The 20803-nt window shown below is 38.6% G+C and overlaps 1 protein-coding gene across 9 annotated transcripts in view; it reads left to right on the top strand.

The window, feature by feature from the left end:
• PAN3 (poly(A) specific ribonuclease subunit PAN3) overlaps positions 1 to 20803 on the top strand; it is a 123473-nt gene that overhangs the window by 7911 nt on the left and 94759 nt on the right. For all 9 annotated transcript variants that reach the window (XR_011446639.1, XR_011446638.1, XM_069601660.1 and 6 more), the window contains exons 2-4: positions 9428 to 9549; positions 10280 to 10346; positions 12200 to 12270. Coding sequence is in view for 7 of the 9 variants with exons in the window: in XM_069601660.1 (XP_069457761.1) it covers positions 9428 to 9549; positions 10280 to 10346; positions 12200 to 12270 (260 nt within the window). In the remaining 2 variants the exon portion in view is untranslated. The remainder of the gene's footprint in view (positions 1 to 9427; positions 9550 to 10279; positions 10347 to 12199; positions 12271 to 20803) is intronic.

Genomic DNA, 20803 nt, shown 5'->3' with positions numbered 1-20803 from the left:
TAGAATCTTAAAAAAACAACAATAAAAGAACCCAAACGCATAGATAGCAATGAAGAAGAGATTGGTGGTTGCCAGAGGCAGGGGTCCAGGGGGGTAGGGGAAGGTAATCAAGAGAGACAAACTTCCAGGTCTTTTATTCTCACAAAACCCTGGAAAGTAGATACTAACCATTTCTGTTTTACAGAGGAGGAAACTAAGACTTAGATTAAATAAACTTTCAAGGATGAGTAATTGGCAGCTGGCTGCAACAGACCTCTGGGCAGCTGCCTTTGCTTAGTCTGTGCTCATTCCGCGGTGCGGTGGGGCAGAGGATGGTGTGACTGCTGAGTGGCCGGAGGAGCCCCTGTTTACTGGGCCTGCATCCACTGTGCTGTCCTCTAGTGTCTCTGAGTCGCACGGCCCCATCAGAAAAATGGAAGCAGTGATGCCATTTGCATGGGGTATTTTATAGAAGTTGGATGTGAAAATCTGTTGTCTTGTTTATCAACTTTTTAAGAATACCTACTTTTAAGAAGGGCTTACTTGTATATGTTTATGTAAATGTGCTAATAGAGTAGCGAATGCCAGAAAAATATCAGGAATAGTTCCTAATCTCAGTTTATGGAATAATTAAATGTTTTAGTGGTTGAAGACAGCAATGAAGGATCAAAGGATTTCTTATTTTTGGTCACATTAGTGATATAAACAGTATCTTAAAAGGTAGAGTTAAAAAAAAAACAGTTGGAATAATACGGGAATGCATTCTAGAGATGAGGAAGGAGGAAAATAACATTTATGATTACCTTTGAGGTAGGGTACTAGGCACGCTGCTTCACTTGAGGGCCTTTCATAGCCCTATGAATGAAATGTGATTGCTTTTCTTTGAGATGAAGAAATGAATTTTAGTGGGTTTTGCTTAAGGTCATTCAGCTAGTGAGCGGTAAAACTTGGATTAGAACACAGTGACTAACTTCAAGTATTTTGTTTTTTTCCATTGTACCTGGGTCTTGAGGATTCTAGGGCTTGGGCTATGTGTGTGCTGAAATTGATGGTACTCCTTGTTGCGGACTGTGCGTGCCAAGTCACTTCAGTCGTCTCTGACTCTTTGCAGTCCTGTGGGCTGTAACCCACCAGGCCCCTCTGTCCATGGGATTTCCCAGGCAAGAATACTGGAGTGGGTTGCCTTGCCCTCCTCTAGGGGATCTTCCCAACCCAGGGGTTGAACCCACGTCTCTTAGATCTCCTGCATTGCAAGTGGATTCTTTACCACTAGTGCCACATGGGAAGCCCAGTTGTGAACTGTCAGTTCAGTTCAGTCGCTCAGTCGTGTCCGACTCTTCGTGACCCCACGAATTGCAGCACTCCAGGCCTCCCTGTCCATCACCAACTCCCCAAGTTTACTCAGACTGATGTCCATCAAGTCAGTGATGCCATCCAGCCATCTCATCCTCTGTTGTCCCCTTTTCCTCCTACCCCCAATCCCTCCCAGCATCAGAGTCTTTTCCAATGAGCCAACCCTTCGCATGAGGTGGCCGAAGTACTGGAGTTTCAGCTTTAGCATCATTCTTCCCAAAGAACACCCAGGACTGATCTCCTTTAGAATGGACTGGTTGGATCTCCTTGCAGTCCAAGGACTCTCAAGAGTCTTCAACACCACAGTTCAAAAGCATCAGTTCTTCGGTGCTCAGCTTTCTTCACAGTCCAACTCTCACATCCGTACGTGACCACTGGAAAAACCATAGCCTTGACTAGACGGACCTTTGTTGGCAAAGTAATGTCTCTGCTTTTGAGTATGCTATCTAGGTTGGTCATAACTATAGACCTTCAAAATATAATGGTTTGACTGGAGGAGAGAGTTCAGTAGTTGTAAAATTATTGTAAGACCTTTTCATAGTAGAATGTGTACTTTTACATTATAATCTTTGATATTTTGGAAATATCTGTTTTTTCCCTGATGGATACAGGGAATACAGTTGTCTTAAATCCATTTGTTGAATAATCCCAGTTTTCTCCATGGGTTTTAAAAAGGAGGTTTATCAAAATATAATTTACCTACTGTAAAATTCACCCATTGTAAATGTACAATTCATTTTTTCTTAGTAAATTTATAGAGTTGCAGCCATCAGGAATTTTACAAGAACTTTTAAGATACTTTTCATTTTTTTGAAGATACTTTTAATTTTTTTCTGTAACGTTTCATTAAAGTTTGCCAGGTAGATGATATGAGTCTCATTTTACAAGTCATGGTATAATCTCCACTTCATAAGCATTTTGCCTGAAACATTGTGGCCAGTAAGTGGCAGAACTGAAATTCAGACCCAGAACTTTTAGGAAATACTATAATGATAGGTTGAGAACGGAATGTTGAGGGCTTTTTAATGTCGACTAAGAAGTTTGGATTTCATCCCTTGGGATAAGGAATGCCAGCACCTGTCTATGATGTCCTTGTTGGCAGAGGAGAACCACTCAGTATTTTCAGCTGGACTCTTTTTTTGTCTTTAAAACTTGTTCTATGGAAGGCCAGCCTTGTTCTATGGGCTCCAAGATCACTGCAGATGGTGACTGCAACCATGAAATTCAAAGACACTTGCTCCTTGGAAGAAAGGTTATGACCAACCTAGACAGCATATTCAAAAGCAGAGACATTACTTTGCCAACAAAGGTCCATCTAGCAAAGACTGTGGTTTTTCCAGTAGTCATGTATGGAAATGTAATTTGGACTGTTAAGAAAGCTGAGCACCAAGGAATTGATGCTTTTGAACTGTGGTGTTGGAGAAGACTCTTGAGAGTCTTTTGGACTGCAAGGAGATCTGACCAGTCCATCCTAAAGGAAATCAGTCCTGAATAGTCACTGGACTGACTGATGTTGAAGCTGAAATTCCAGTACTTTGGGCACCTGATGAGAAGAGCTGACTTACTTGAAAAGACCCTGATGCTGGGAAAGATTGAGGGCAGGAGGAGAAGGAGACGACAGAGGATGAGATGGTTGGGTGGCATCACCAACTCAACGGACATGCATTTGAGGAAACTCCGGAAGTTGGCGATTGACAGGGAGGCCTGATGTGCTGCAGTCCATGGGGTCGCAAAGAGTCAGACATGACTGAGCGACTGAACTGACTGACTGACTGATGTTAGTCATAGCTTTTCTTCCAAGGACCAAGTGTCTTTTAATTTCATGGCTGCAGTCACCATCTGCAGTGATTTTGGAGCCCCCTAAAATAGTATCTCACTGTTTCCATCGTTTCCCCATCTATTTCCCATGAAGTGATGGGACCAGATGCCATGATCTTAGTTTTCTGAATGTTGAGCGTTAAGCCAACTTTTTCACTCTCTTCTTTCACTTTCATCAAGAATCTCTTTAGTTCTTCACTTTCTGCCATAACGGTGGTGTCATCTGCATATCTGAGGTTATTGGTATTTCTCCCAGCAATCTTGATTCCAGCTTGTGTTTCATCCAGCCAGGCACTTTGCATGACGTACTCTGCGTATAAGTTAAATAAGCAGGGTGACAGTACACAGCCTTGCCATACTCCTCCTGTTGTTCCATGTCCAGTTCTAACTGTTGCTTCTTTACCTGCCTATAGATTGCTCAGGAGGCAGGTCAGGTGGTCGCATTCCCATCTTTTTAAGAATTTTCCACAGCCTGGCCCTCTCACAGAACAAAGGATAGAGTTGCATACCAAAGGAGAGCTGCATACCGGCCCCTCCCTGCCCAGAGGCAGAGAGGCAGGCTTGCAATAGCTAGAAGGCAAGGGGCTGCTACAATCTCAGAGACAGCATCTTCACCAACTGTGAGCAGGCTCCCAGCTGCTAACCATGTCCTCCTGAGATCCTGGGTGGATAACATCTGCCAGAAGGGTTGCAGCTTGAGAGTAGCTCTCCAAAGGAGACATACTGCACACCTGAGACAGTGCTCTTGCGGCACACCCAGGAAACAGTGGTCTGGACCCCGAAGGTGATTAAGATGCACGGCCCACCTGGGACAGTGCCCTCGCAAGCACCTGGTCTCCTGATCTGCTCAGACCTGGGAACGGCACAAAATGCACGCCCAACCCACAGACATTGAGCCAAAAACATGTCTGAGCGTCTCCTGTGGAGGTGCGGGTCAGCAGTGGCCTGCCATAGGGGCTCTAGGTGCAGCAGACCTGGGTATGGCATAAGCCCTTTGCAGGAGGTCACCATTGAAACAGACTCTTGGAGGCCACAGACAAAACCCTGTATGCACTAGGACCCAGGAGAAAGGAGCAGTGATCCCACGAGGAACTGACCCAGACTTGCCCGTGAGTGTCCACGAGTCTCCAGTGGAGGTATGGGTCAGCAGTGGCCTGCTGCAGGTTCAGGGACATGAGGGCAGCAGTGCATGCAGGGACCTTTTGAAGGAGGTTGCTGTTATCTTCATTACCTCCACCATAGTTTGGCCTCAGGTCAAGCAACAGGGAGGGAACACAGCCCTGCCCATTAACAGAAAATTGGATTAAAGATTTATTGAACATGTCCCTGCCCATCAGGACAAAGCCCAGTTTCCCCCTCAGTCAGTCTCTCCCTTCAGGAAGCCTCTTAGCCTTCTCCATCAGAGGGCAGACAGAATGAAAACCACAATCACAGAAAACTAACTAACTTGTTAGAAAGTTAGAAAACTAACTAACTTGTCTAGCTCAATGAAACTATGAACCATAGTTCATAGTAGGGCCTCCCAAGACGGAAAGGTCGTGGCGGAGAGTTCTGACAAGACGTCCACTGGGAAAGGGAATGGCAAACCACGTCAGTATTCTTGCCTTGAGAACCCCAGAACAGTATGATAAGGCAAAAAGGTATGACACTGAAAGATGAACTCCCCAGGTCAGTAAAGCATCTGCCTACAAAAAGACCCAGGTTCAATCCCTGGGTTGGGGAGATTTCGTGGAGAAGGAAATGGCAACCCACTCCAGTCTTTTTCCCTGGAAAATCCCTTGGACGGAGGAGCCTTCTAGGCTACAGTCCATGAAGTCACAAAGAGTCGGACACAACTGAGTGACTTCAGTGAGTGAGTGATGCTACTGGAGAAGAGTACAGAAATAGCTCCAGAAAGAATGAAGGGATGGAGCCAAAGCAAAAACAACAGCCAGTTGTGATGTGATGGGTGATGGAAGTAAATTCCTATGTTGTAAAGAGCAATATTGCATAGGAACCTGGAATGTTAGGTCCATGAATCAAGGCAAATGGAAGTGGTCACACAGGGGGTGGCAAGTGGGAACATTGACATTTTAGGAATCAGTGAACTAAAATGGACTGGAATGGGTTAATTTAACTCAGATTATATCTACTACTGTGGGCAAGAATCACTTAGGAGAAATGGAGTAGCCATCATAGTCAATAAGAGTTCATAATGCAGTACTTGGATGCGGTCTCAAAAACAATAGGATGTCTGTTTGTTTCCAAGGCAAACCATTCAGTATCACAGTAATCCAACTCTATGCCCCGACCAGTAATGCTGAAAAAGCTGAAGTTGAACGGTTCTATGAAGACCTACAAGACCTAGAACTAACACCCAAAAGAGATGTCCTCTTCATTATAGGGAACTGGAATGCAAAAGTAGGAAGTCAAGAGATACCTGGGGTAACAGGCAAATTTGGCCTTGGAGTACAAAATGAAGCAGGGCAAAGGCTAACAGAGTTTTACCAAGAGAACGCACTGGTCATAGTAAACACCCTCTTCCGACAACACAGGAAAAAACTCTACACACGGACATCACCAGATGGTCAATACTGAAATTAGATCGATTGTATTCTTTGTAGCCAAAGATGGAGAAGCTCTATACAGTCAGCAAAAACAAGACCAGGAGCTGACTGTGGCTCACATTATGAGTTCCTTATTGCCAAATTCAGACTTACATTGAAGAAAGTAGGGAAAACCACTAGACCATTCAGGTATGACTTAAATCATTATCTCTTATGATTATATAGTAGAAGTGAGAAATAGATTCAGGGGATTAGATCTGATAATTGAAGAAAACTATGGATGGAGGTTCGTGGGATTGTACAGGAGACAGTGATCAAGACCATCTCCAAGAAAAATAAATGCAAAAAGGCAAAATGGTTGTCTGATGAGGCCTTAGAAGTAGCTGAGAAAAGAAGCTAAAGGCAAAGGAGAAAAGGAAAGATATACCCATTTGAATGCAGAGTTCCAAAGAACAGCAAGGAGAGATAAGAAAGCCTTCCTCAGTGATCAATGCAAAGAAATAGAGGAAAACACCAGAATGGGAAAGACTAGAGATCTCTTCAAGAAAATTAGAGATACCAAGGGAACATTTCCTGTAAAGGTGGGCTCAATAAAGGACAGAAATGGTATGGACTTAACAGAAGCAGAAGATATTAAGAAGAGGTGGCAAGAATACATACAAAATAGATTTTCATGACCTAGATAACCACAATGGTGTGATCACTCACCTAGAGCCATCCTGGAATGCAAAGTCAAGTGGGCCTTAGGAAGCATCACTATGAACAAAGTTAGTGGAGGTGATGGAATTCCAGTTGAGCTATTTCAAATCCTAAAAGATGATGCTGTGAAAGTGCTGCACTCAATATGTTTGCAAATTTGGGAAACTCAGCAGTGGCCACAGGACTGGAAAAGATCTGTTTTCATTCCAATCCCAAAGAAAGGCAATGCCAAAGAATGCTCAAACTACTGCACGATTGCACTCATCTCACATGCTAGCAAAGAAATGCTCAAAATTCTCTGAGCCAGGCTTCGGTGTATGTGAACTGTGAACTTCCAGATATTCAAGCTGGTTTTAGAAAAGGCAGAGGAACCAGAGATCAAATTGCCAACATCCGCTGGATCATTGAAAACGCAAGAGAGTTCCAGAAAAACATCTATTTCTGCTTTATTGACTATTCCAAAGCCTTTGACTGTGTGGATCACAACAAACTGTGAAAAATTTTCTATGTTACATGTAGTTTATACTGTAATCTTACAATAAAGTAAGGTTCAGTTCAGTTTAGTCGCTCAGTCATGTCCGACTCTTTGCGACCCCATGAACTGCAGCACACCAGGCTTCCCTGTCCATCACCAAATCCCGGAGTTCACTCAAACTCAAGTCCATCGAGTCGGTGATGCCATCCAGCCATCTCATCCTCCGTCGTCCCCTTTTCCTCCTGCCCCCAATCCCTCCCAGTATCAAGAGTCTTTTCCAATGAGTCAACTCTTCACATGAGGTGGCCAGAGTACTGGAGTTTCAGCTTTAGCATCATTCCTTCCAAAGAACACCCAGGACTGATCTCCTTTAGAATGGACTGGTTGGATCTCCTTGCAGTCCAAGGGACTCTCATGAGTCTTTGCCAACACCACAGTTCAAAAGCATCAATTCTTTGATGCTCAGCTTTCTTCACAGTCCAACTCTCACATCCATACATGACTACTGGAAAAACCATAACCTTGACTAGACGGACCTTTGTTGGCAAAGTAATGTCTCTGCTTTTGAATATGCTGTCTAGGTTGGTCATAACTTTCCTTCCAAGGAGTAAGCGTCTTTTAATTTCATGGCTGTAGTCACCATCTGCAGTGATTTTGGAGCCCCCCAAAATAAAATCTGACAGTGTTTTCACTGTTTCCCCATCTATTTCCCATGAAGTGATGTGACCAGGTGCCATGATGTTAGTTTTCTGAATGTTGAGCTTTAAGCCAACTTTTTTACTCTCCTCTTTCACTGTCATCAAGAGGCTTTAGTTCCTTTTCACTAAAAAGTAAGCTTAGGGAAGATAAAAACACTATTAAGAGAATCATAAGGAAGAACAAATACGTTTTCAATTCTGTACTGTACTGATGGACATAGGAAGTTTGTATTGTATGTTTACAAGATGAGTCATTTTCTGTCTGTACCTTTATCACTGCTGTCTTAATAGGATACAAAATCTGTAGGTATCATGTGTTTTGCTAATCCTGGACATCAAAATGAAAAGATAATGTGAAAAATGAATTCATAGTTATTTACAAGTGTGAAGTGGCAGCAGTGGGATTGCTTTCCAGTGGCTTAGTGTCAGGGGTATGATTGCTTCATAGTTGCCTAGCCTGTGCACTAATTAGTGAGTTGTTCTAAAGTTTGTGTAGCACTTCAGATTTTGTATAGTCACGTTCACTGTAGTATTAGAAATGTTACATTTAAAGAAAAACAACCTCTGATGATGGTTTGATGTGTCACCTATAACAACTTCTCCAGTTAGGAGAGAGGCATACTGTATGGTACTGTAATTCTTTGAAAGTAAAGTTATAAAAGTGAGAAAACAAAACATTGTTAATTTTATATTAAGTATCACTTAATGCGTATGTAAGGTAGACTAATATCTATATCTGTATATATTCTATGCATTCATATGTATGCCTTGTTTTCATTTTCTTTTGTAGTCTGTGTGGTTCACCTGCAGATTTTCGAAATTGTCATAAATCCCCAAACATTTTTCCAGTATATTTATTGAAAAAAAGTTTGTGTATTCTCTGATGGCTCAGTTGGTAATGAATCTGCCTGCAATGCAGGAGACCCTGGTTCAATTCCTGGGTCAGGAAGATCCCCTGGAGAAGGGATAGGCTACCCACTCCACTATTCTTGGGCTTCCCTTGTGGCTCAGCTGGTAAAGAATCCGCCTGCAATGCAGGAGACCTGAGTTTGGTCCCTGGGTTGGGAAGATCCCCCAGAGAAGGGAACAGCTATCCACTCCGGTATTCTGCCCTGGAGAATTGCATGTACTGTATAGTCCATGGGGTCGCAAAGAGTTGGACACAACTGAGCAATTTTCACTTTCATAATTGTGCCCAGACAGTTCAAACCTGTGTGGTTCAGTGGTCAACTGTACTTGCCAAGGAATAGGATCTAAAATGTATTGTTCATCACTTTGTTGATATATGATGGATTATTTTAGTAGTTATAGTGATTCCATATTATTCTACCTTAGAATTGACAGGCAGCTTGTCTGTTGTCTTCAGCTCTGTCCCATTGCAACCACTGTTGAGTTGGTTTCCTGGATAAATTAACGTGAAACTGCTGGTCTGTTTCATAAGATGTGTTATGAGAAACAGTCCTGGGAAACTTGTCCTGTTAAGTATATGAAGATTCACAGAAGAAATTGCAGTAGTTTCTGTTCTCCTGTTCTTGCAAATTAAAGAAAGAAAACTTGATGAGAAAAGTAGAAATAAATCCAAGTGTGGTTTGTTTTCTTCATGTTGTGCTTAGTGGCTCTCAGGTAGCAATATAAAAATAACTATCTCTGTGGAAAAAGTTATTCAACTTGATCATTGTTTAACAGGTTTTTAGAGTTGAGCCAGTTTTGTTTGATTCAAGTTATGAACAAGTAAATAAAAACAAGTGTGACAGAGATTTGAGACTTAAATTCCCAAAACTTATTTGGGAACAGAGAAACTACATCAACTTTTTGTGCTTTTAAATAATTTAATTACTTGAATTTTCCTTCTCTTTTAGTTCCTGGAATGGATGGAGGTGCTTTAACTGATACGAGTCTCACAGATTCCTATTTCAGCACCAGCTTTATTGGAGTCAATGGATTTGGAAGCCCTGTGGAGACGAAGTATCCTGTGATGCAGGTATTGTTGGTGTGAATTCTCATGGCCCTGGACACTGAGGTGTGTTTTGGGGATGGAGACTTCTAGGGTCTTCCTTTGTCCTCACATTTGGTGAGTGGGAGGTGGACTTTTAGGAGGTGATGAGGTCAGAGGGGATACAGGTAAGACACCTCCTGTAAGTTGGAAGTCAGGTGAGCTTTCAAGGGTGGAGTTGAAGTATGTAGAGGATGGTTAGAAACAGGCTAGTTTCCCTCCTGTGTGTGTTGTGATTATGGGATGAAGTCCTTTCAGGATCGCGAGACCATAGAGGCTGTGGAGTGTGTTAAGGAAGGGTGGGACATGTTCAGAGAACAGAGACGAGCCTGATTTCATAGCATCTATCAGGTGTATGAAGGATAATACATATTGAGAGAGAGTAGTTATCGACTCTGTCATGCACATCCCCCAGATAGATACTTACGAAGAAGGAAACTGAGTAGTTATGTGTTTTGCTTAGGCTAGTAGGTTATGGAAGTGCAGTTCAAAATGGTTCTGTGACTTTGGTTTTAAATACCTGGCTAATGAGTAAAATAAGTTTCTGCCTAGGTGATTGTAATCCATGCAGCAGCAGCATAGGAAGGTAAGAGTGTCACTGACGTGAACAATGGGTTGGAGGGGTAGATACAAAGAGGGACAGTCTAAACCTAATCGGTTGAATATTCTGCATTCTGTATTCTTCAGTGATATTATGTATATATATTTTAATTTTCAGAGAATGACTAATAGTAGCAGCTCCCCAAGCCTTCTAAATGACAGTGCCAAGCCATACGCAGGCCACGGTAAGACTCGATCCCTTTTTCTCTTTTTATAGGTATGTGTATTTCTGACTCTAAAAACATATGTCCACGGTAGAGATTTTGAAAATTATAGATATAAGGAAGAAAATAGAAATGATCTATTATCTGCACACTCAGAGGTAACTTAAAATTTGGATATATATATAAACACACATAAAATATACTCAAGTATATACATAATAATACTTAAGATCACATTAAATAAACTTTTAAATTATAGCGTGAATATTTCTCGATCATTGTAAATTGAATCCTATTGTTTATTTTCATAATTTACTTTGCTTCTTTTTTTTGTTAAAGATTACACTCCAATATTGGACTATGTGTATGAATCTGTGTTCATATTTTGAGTTATTTCTTTTGGAAACATTGTTAGACATGAAATTACTCTTTTAAGGTTATGGACATTTTTAAGACTTTTGATACGGGATTTCCTTTTTGTATCCTAATTCAAAAATAAATGTTTTTTCTGTATCTTTCTGTATCCTATTTTAAAAATAAATGTTCAGGAATGGTTATTTAAAAAGTATGTTACAATTGAGTATTGGTGCAAGCAGTTATTTATAATAATGGGAAGAAGAATTTGCATGTTGATTGTTTCTTGAGATAGATGTTTTATGTATGTGTATCAGGCCTCTTACTGCTTGGAAATTTCAACTTTCACTGTAGGAAAAAGTAGCAACATTTTAATATTGAATTATTAGAAACAGATGTGTAGTATTATAGTATTTTTGGTGTTCCCATAGAGTTTATATGCTGACTTGGTCCTTTATACTATCAAAGGTAACATAAAAGACGAATAATACCTATTTTTTAAGAGTTTGAATGTAGTGTCTTAATCTAGTGTCTTAATATTTCATTAACTTCTTTCTCTTTGCATTATTAATTATATTAAATTAGTGTTAATTCTAATGAAGGACTAAACCATGAAAATCCAGACACAAGAAGCTGGAGAAATACAGCAGCAGTTTTATGTACTGCATTATAAAGAGATTTAAGTCTCCTTTAAATGAGAAAATTTACTGTATTTTTTAAGGATTTCACAGATAGTTTAATGAGAAACATAAAGAGTAACTAAAGCTCAGAAATGAAGATAAAAATGTTTGGCTGCATATCATGCATTCCTTTTTAGAAACTCATTTTGATTTGTTAAGTGAGAAACAGTTTAGAGATACACTTTGGTTTATAACTTCCGGCCACAATGTAATGGAACTTTGAACCTTTAAAGTCTTTGAATTTCATGTTAGTATTTTGAAACATTTAATAGCCCCATCTTTAAAAACTTAATTTGCCTTATACTTTTAGTATGACTGTCAAAAATGTGGTGATATACTTAACTTTATGAAATACTCTGCAGGGTAGATGGTTTTTAAGGCCTTCATTGAATGTTAAAATCCAAGCCCTATCTCTCAATTATGTTTGACTATTTGACTACCTTTCCCTCACCACTCCCCCTTTTATATTTCTTATGACTTGGTCTCAAGAACACAGACTACAGGTAGACTTCCTTAATAAACACATTTCTAATAACATGGTTAAGATTACTTTTTTTTTTTTTTCTATTTTATTTTTCTTTTGGTTCTGAGCAAATAGATACATCCTTATCTGTATAGTTGCTGAATAAATATGCACTGACTATTGGCTGGATGAAGTATCCTCCAGTTTGTGTTTCCTTCCCTCAGAAAATATTTGAACATCCTCTGTGTGTGAGCATTGAGTTTGATATTGTGGAATATGATTTTTATTATTATTTATAAGCATTTGGGTTAAACGTCTGTTAGATTTGTAGGTGTCCTGAGTTGCCTGTGTGGAAACTTATGTAACTTACCTTCCAGATCCTCTAACTTCACCTGCTTCATCCTTGTTTAATGACTTTGGTGCCCTCAACATCTCTCAGAGAAGAAAGGTAGGTGCAATGGACACTTACATGAAACTAAATGGAACATAGGGGTGACACTGGGGGTGTTGCCGACATGATGGTCAGTGTTCTCTTAAGTGGGGGAGGACTGGAATGTTCTTCTTGCCTTTTGTTAACCTTTTCCCTTGTTGTGTATCTCTTAAAGTAGAATTTTGTTTGCTCTCTGTGTATGATATAGAGACTTTCTATGTGAAGGAATGAAATTCTTCTGCTTATTTTTGCTCATTAAAAAAAAATCTCAATGCATTCTTTTTGTAAGATAAACATTTAATGTTGTAGTTGCTGTTCTGTGACCCATTGTAGACATGTTAATCATCTTTTTTTTTTAAATTTTATGACTGCTTTGTCTAAATTTCAAAGAGTTCTCCCCTAATCTAAATTTCTCATTAAAAGGCACACTTAATCTTTAGCTTTTCATAATTGGCCCAACTGTTTAAAAACAGTTCAAAATCTTTTCATATTACAAATTTAATTTTATTTGAAATTGAGGTTGAATAGGTTTTGAAGTACCCCTAGTAGTTTATTATGGTTTGATGTCTTTGAGTCTTAATGAGAATCATGTTAATAGTAGTAATAACCTAGAGGAGGTGGTGCTTTTGGTTCGGAATAGCAGCTAAATATTCAGGAGATTGTAAATTTTGGTGAATTCACTCACAACTTAATATGAAATTACAACTAATTCAGTTTCCTAGGTAATGGGAGAGAGATTAAAAAGAAAAGAATGTTAATTTTAGAAAACTGGTATAAGCTTAAGGTGCTTTTTAGGAAGTATCTGTTCAGAAGGTAGAATTAAATTTCAAGACTAAGTAAATTCAATGAATTTCAAGAAAATGTTCTCTAGAGCAAAAAAATATGGGGTCAGGTATAAATTACATCAGTATCTTCATGTACCTACTATTATCTCCATTTTGAAACAGATGAGAATAAGTATGTAATTACAACATGCTTTTAAGAAACACTGGACACAAGCAGACTCATTGGTGATGGTGAGAAGTGACAGTAGACAAAGCCTGTCACTGTAGCAGGAGATAGGAACGGGCTAGGTAGCAGGTACAACCTGGATGTCAAACTACCTGGAGCTTCTTAGGGTTGGGAAAATTAAAAAGCCCCTAAGTTTTAAGGGTCCCCCCAGTGGCCTTTTTACGTTTTAGAAAATAATAATCAGTTAACTGTGGTGAGTGGCATTTCCGATGGATGAGTAAAAAGTAAAAGTAGAATAGCAAAGAAATCCTTAAGTGTTCCTAATACGAGGGTTTGGTGGACTGCATCTTAAAGTTGCAATACATGATTTAGAGCTGCTGACATTAATTTTTGAGAAAAGCAGTGAAAATCCCTGGAGATTGGAAAAAAGGAGATTATAATACCCATTCTTCTAAAATTTATTTTAGTAAAGGGAAATAATGGAAGGAAATGTTACTAGAGAGGTGAACTCTGAATGTGGAGAGATATTAAAATACATCCAGATGGAAGCGGATTAGTATAGTGAAGGGAGCGTTGGTTGTAATTTTTAAGATTCTGAATCTCTAGCTTTGTGACCTTGGGCCAGCTTCCTAGGCTGTAATATTCACATCTGTGAAATGATGAGCATGGCCTGAATAATTGCTGTGGTGTCTTCCATGTCTAAGGTTCAATGACTGGGTGAACTGAAAGGACCTACGTGTCAACATCTACTTAGAAACTCAGGATTCATATGTTATACCTTTGAAGGACCATATTTTCTGGGCATTTACATTTGAAATAATATGTAGAGACATAGAGGTTTGTTTATTTTTTTCCCCCAGTAGTGGGCTCTATACTTAGCATTCTATGGGTACAGGTTGCATATGTTTTTAAATCGTTAATAGTTGAGAAGGCTTAAAATTCCTTTGTATTAGAAAAACTATTGGTATGAGAGTATTGCATGCTGTGAAGTAAAGGCACATGGAGACTGTCTGTTCTTTAGTTGTAGTAATTTATAATGTCTGTTTAATGACGTAATTTAGGGGAAGTAACTCACATTTGTGTAAATATTTAGTCATAATTCCAGGTGATCTAAGCAGGCTATCATGATTACTCAGTGACATTTTATTTCATAATGAGATTAGAAAACAGGTGTTTGGGCCATACTTACTACTATTTCATAGTTAGATAAATACTTTTCTGAAAATTTCGGTTGGGCCAATCCCTGGGCTGCAAATGCTGCTTTTTGCCTCTGGAATATGTGAATTATTTGGATCAGGTCAGTCAGATATTTTTATTGTGAGCAGTCTTACTGTGGCCTATGTGGAACATATAAGAAGAATCAACTGATGTTTTTTTCTGTTTTTCTAAAATCTAATTCAAGAGGCAGTGCATGAATCTACTAAAGAAAATTTACAAAGCAGTGTATTAATCAGTGCAAATTTAAATGTGTGGTGATTGCTACATTGGAGAGATTTCTCTAGATCCAGAAGAGTTTGTGGAGAAAAGATGTTTGAGTTGTAGTTTTTGAAGATGAGGAATATGGAGAAGCAAAGATGCTAAGCAGAAGGTATCGTTTGATTGCAAGTAGACAGTATTTTCAGGAAATTTTAAAATTCTCTTCTATCACAGGTAAACTAAGATTATGGCTGAGGGCCTTGTATCTGTAAGGACTTGTTGAAGTAAAATGTATGCTGTGAAAAAGCAGTACAGAGAGATTCATAGCTGGGTGAACCTTTGTTTGGGTGGTTTATTGTTGTTAGATACATGAAGAAGAGCTGTATACTAAGAATATATGCCTTAGGGCACTGCTGCTTATGATGTGTCATGTGACCGCAGCTAGGAAGATAAGTTAAAATGTTGAAAGTAAATGTTTAGAAACTTCTGTAACAGTTTGATAATACCACAACATCCAAATATGTCATCATTTTCTAGTAGTTCACTTGTATTTTATGAATAATGTATAGGACCATGATGCATAGGAAATTTTTAAAAAACATGATCCTTCACAACTGATATTTGAGAAGCAGTGATTAAAAAAATTTTTTTTACATTATGAACATATAAATAGGAAAAGTACCATTATTTGAAAATGTATACAGTTATTATTGGCCAGGAGTGATGGCAGAAGAAATTGAATTATGGGTGTGTGCTCAGTGGGAGAGAGAAGCCCCCCAAAACACTGGAGCTGGAATTTTGTTGAAAATAGGAGGTAATATATTAGACATCAGTGCATGAGGAAACCGTAACAACAAGGTGGATAGATCAAGCTGAGAACTAGTATGATAGAAAAGGACCTGAGAGCCACTGTGAATCACAAATGTGATCTGGACTCTGTCAGAAATCCTCAGGGACAGTCTCTTTAAAATGAAGTTTGATGTAAAGAATACAGATACTTGTAAATGATGTGATGACATCTGCTAACTATTCTTGCTAAGCCATGTGACCACTGATGATTGAGATACAAGTTCTTGCAGAATTTGTGTCTGGCAATTTTGGCTTCCTGCTGTATAGCACTCATGGTACTTTGCCCTCTTTTTTAGTCATCTAGTCATTTTTGTATTTAGCTTTCTTCCCTTCCCAAATTAGAGCAAAAAGGCTCTGGTGCTTGTCATTTACATTTCTTTTGTTTTGATTGTACTTTAGTACGACATTTCAGTCAATGTGCAGCTTTTACCTGGGCGTTTGTATTTTATCGAAGTTTCTAGTAGTGGGATAACAGTTTCACTTTGGTAAGTTTTTTAGGTTTTAATACCAAGTTAAATTCTGTGGGATTAGAGGACAGAGACTTGTGAATATCATGTTTATTTCTTCTGTTCCTGATTGTAAAGCCCTTTGTTAGGATGAGGGAGGCAGGAGCGGAGGAGGCCTGCGTATCTGCTCCTGGCTTATTTGTGAGGAGATGAGGCCGGGGTTGGCCTAGCTCCGGGTGATTCCCCCGATCTCAGTGTGGAGCCTCCTCCCCACTGTTCTCAATTTCAAGAGCATCTTTCCCTCTCTCCATCATCTGTTACAAAGTTTTCTGAGATGTATATTTTGTGATTTCTGATTACTTTGACGTTTAAAAGTTTTTGTGTACATTTCTGTTCTAATATTCTTCAAAAGGTGACTTTTATGTTGCATACTTTTACATAGGGAACTGAACAGGACTAGCAAACTGGCAAGAGCTAAAATGAATTTGGAGAAGTCTATAGGATTGTGGCATAGACAATCTGGGATATAAATCCTTCCTTAATCCTTTAGGTGGTTAGACTCATTGAACACAAAACCAAGTATTGATCTTCGGCGGGGTGGGGTAGGGGGGAAGATGAGATAATGGAGAAGATATCAAAAAATAAATCTTAATGGGTATCACAATACAAAGCGTCACCTGTGAAACCATTTCTAAACATTTAATATATTCTCAGATGTTGTTTTACTTAGTATTCGATTTCCAGGTGAGCCACATCGGGATCTTTTCCCCATGAGTGTTGTACAGGAATGTTCCTACAGAAAATTGTGTCCAGAATTCCAAATTAACACTCTGAGCTATTCTGTTACGGAGTCGACTGATCCTCTGTTCACCTCCTCTTGCTATGCTGTGGAAATGTGCTCAAGTTTTAGACTTAGGGATATGTATGGTATACTTGTTGGAGTTCAGAGGAGCATCCTGGTTCCTGTTTGTAGCTTGCTCAGAGCTCATGGTGAGTTTTTATTTCTCTCTAAGAGCAAATTGTTAGGAATAGTAATAACTCAGTAGCATTGAACAATGGTCAAGGTTTAATTGAAGTTGTATGCCAGGCAGTTTGAATTGAATCCCCTGATCTACACTGATTGGGTCTTGAAGCTTACTTAAATCTTTTTGTGTCTTCATTTGCAAAATGAGAAAAATATTATACTTAATACCTGGTTTGTCGAGTTGTTATGAGGACTAAATGAGAAATGCCCCATAAACGGTAGCTATTATTGGTAAAACATGATGTTAGCCAAACCTTTCTAGTCTTGTTTGGGAATTGTTTCCTGTTGTTAAATGAGTGAATATCTGTCGCTGCTCACGCTAGATCAGACTGTGTTAGTTACCCTTTGGAAAGGCCTTTTCTTATAGTTGCTCTGAGAACGTTCATCTTTTCTTTGAAATATTCAGATCCCTCCTCCTCCAATATTTGAATTTTTGACTCCTCCTCGCATAACTGTTAGCTTCTCAAACATATCTGTCAAATTTGGTGAAAGTACATCTGGGATGTTCTCGGTGATGCCTTGGTAGACAGAAACTTGATTTTGTTTATGTTAACAGTGGTTTTCTATATCTGTTTCAGGTAATATGGTAATTCTTTTATAAAATTAAATGTTTTATAATTTCATTATCTCATTTAGTCACGCCAACAGTTCTTTGAGAGACATTGTTTTTTCCATTTCACAGATTAGAAAATGGGAGATTTAGAGAAATTTTTACTTGGACTACTAATAGATAATATTTAGTTACATTCAGAGAAAAACAAAAATATCTTTAGGGCAAAATAAGCAATGAAATAATAAGGTGAAAATAATAAGGTGAAATAATAAGGTGAAAAATGAAGAGTAGTGAAGAGAGAGACCACTGGTAACATGTAGAGGAGGAGATTATAACATTGACTGACCTATGCCTATCTATTTTTTGATTTATGTGATTATCTCAGTGTAAGTGTTTTACACAGTGTAAATTTCTAGGGAATAATACAAAATCAAGCTTTTAATAATTGATAGATAACTTTTCAGAAATGCTGCACAAATTTGTATTTCTACTCATGGGTGCTGATTTTTCAGTAGCCTTGAAAACAGATGTAGAAATCTTTCATTGTCATTTTATAGTCAAAAGCCCCTCACTGTTAACATTTGATTACAGCTGCAGAGACTTTATTAAGCCACTCTACCCTCCCCACTTTCAAAACGCAAGGAAAACAAATCTTGAGAATTAAGTAGAGTTGGGAAAACTTACAGAGTTTTGGTTAAATTCAGCTTTAAAATTAGGCATGTTTGTGAGAATGAGCATGTTGAGAATTCTAAACTGACCTTTACTCATTTATTCCTGACCCCTACTTCCTAAGAAAACAAGGATGAACCATCAGTAGTGACAAACTCTTAGCATCAGCTACAATGCTTCGTAAATACAATGCCCAAAGTAGAGTGTCAAGAAGCCAACCAGAATTTGGTTGGCTGAAGATTTCTGTATTCTCAGGTCCTGTTGAGCTTCTCCTTTATGCTTTTTGACCTTGGATTTTTTTTGTGTGTGTCCTTTTCTTATTTTGGACTCCCCCGCTGGCTCAGACAGTAGAGTCTGCCTTCAATGTAGTAGACCCGGGTTCAATCCCTGGGTTGGGAAGATCTCCTGGAGAAGGAAATGGCAACCGACTCCAGTATTCTTACATGGAAAATCCCATGGATGGAAGAGCCTGGTAGGCTACAGTCCATGGGGTTGCAAAGAGTTGGACACGACTGAGCGACTTCAGTTTCACTTTTCATTTTCAACTTGCTCATTTTTCTGTTGGGCTATCCTTGTTAAATTTGTTGTAAACTCTTGGTTTATGAGATACTTAAGCATTTATGCTCTTAGTTCTGAAATGTCATACTTAATGTTATTAAGTACATTAACAAAGAATGAAACATTAAGCTCATTTTTGTTAAAATAACATGGTAATTCCCTGTCTGATGAATATTGAAAGGATTGTCATTTATGGAATGTGAATCCACTAACATTTTTATTGCCAAAGACCTATAGTATTCAGCTTCCCTTAGCAAACAGTTATGTTTTCTCTCTTATCTGCATATGAATCCTCAGACTTACATGTGCCATTCATCCTATTGTTTAACCCCAGTCTATTCTTAATGACTCAACTTTGAGTTAACTTTCTTTCCCTCATAAATCAAGAGTCATCCAGGATAAACTTCCAGAATTGTGTTTATTAGATAGAAGTGTGCCTTGGATAAAGCAGAGTAAATTGGTTGTAACAAGCTAGGAGTTCAGCCACGTATTTTCTGAACTTTAATTGATGCTTCTGTACAGTGACAGCTTGCTTTTGTTAAGAGTTTTCAAAATTGATGATTTCAAGGGAATTTTGTTCTATTGATTAAAAAAAAAATCTATGAGGTTTTGTTCTGGAGGCTTTTTTAAGATGTGTCTGGTTGGTTGGTGTTTATCTCACTACTGTATTCAAACACGTGAGCTGAAGCAGCATGGCTTTTGTGTGCAGTATTTAATGCTGCTGTTGCTGCTCAGGTGCTAAGTTGTGTCCAACTCTTTGAGACACCATGGACTGCAGGCTTCCTTGTCCTTCACCATCTCCCGGAGTTTGCTCAAACTCATGTCCAGTGCTTTTGATGATAATCATTATTTAGCTTTAGCTTTTGGGATTTTGAGTTGATTCTTACCTAATAATGACAATTTAGTAAAACCATGCTGCATTTGCCACTGCATTTGGAAACTAGTGGATCATTCTGAGATATTCTGGTTGGCTTCTTGACACTCTACTTTGGGCATTGTATTTACGAAGCATTGTAGCTGATGCTAAGAGTTTGTCACTACTGATGGTTCATCCTTGTTTTCTTAGGAAGTAGGGGTCAGGAATAAATGAGTAAAGGTCAGTTTAGAATTCTCAACATGCTCATTCTCACAAACATGCCTAATTTTAAAGCTGAATTTAACCAAAACTCTGTAAGTTTTCCCAACTCTACTTAATTCTCAAGATTTGTTTTCCTTGCGTTTTGAAAGTGGGGAGGGTAGAGTGGCTTAATAAAGTCTCTGCAGCTATTATTTCTCATTTATCCCATCCATGCCAATTAGATTCAAAGAAAGATTAATTTAGGAATTTGGTCATTTTAGGAGTAGCTAGAATAATGTTAATATTGTAATGTTAACATTATGTTATAATGTTAAATAATATTATAGAATGTAGAATAAGTTTTTTTGGATTGAGGCAGAATACCATAGTTGAGTACAAGCTCTGCAGCTCGACCTTAGGACCTTATGTTAGTTTTGAGGTTATAGGCAAATTATTTTAGCCTCTTCTAAGCCCTCCTTCTCATCTCTAAAATTGGTATTATAATAGTGCCTATCTCACAGAATTTTGAATATTACATAATATTAATGCTGTGAAGTGCTTACCATAGTGCATTGTGCTTGTCAGATGGTAGTTGTTTTAGTCTTATGCTGCTTACAGTCTTGCAGTTTAGAAACATCTGTTTATCTGTTTCTCAGTGTTGGATTACTTTTGATTAGCCACTACTTAAAGTTCAGTCATGGTAAAGGGCCTTGCTGAAGATGTTGTGCTTCATTTCAAGATTGAATATAAGTAAGGGGACACATAAATCAAATGGGAACCTTTTGCTGATAAGCAGATAGGCAGTTTAGCGTGATGATTGCTTTTGATAAGAGACAAAAGTTCATATAAAAATTTTTATGGTCATTACAGGTGATAGTTTATTGTAGAAACAACTTATGATTTAAAACAATATTACTCACACTTAAAAATTTTAACAACATTGGCATGGTATTTTATTTCTCTACATCTTGTTTTCTGGTTCTATTCTAAAGCAAAAGAATAAAAGAAGTTGTAGTTTGGTGTTCCAG

This window comes from Ovis canadensis, chromosome 10, assembly GCF_042477335.2.
Source record: "Ovis canadensis isolate MfBH-ARS-UI-01 breed Bighorn chromosome 10, ARS-UI_OviCan_v2, whole genome shotgun sequence".
Taxonomy (NCBI): Eukaryota; Metazoa; Chordata; class Mammalia; order Artiodactyla; family Bovidae; genus Ovis; species Ovis canadensis.
This window is presented reverse-complemented; position numbering and strand designations above follow the sequence as displayed.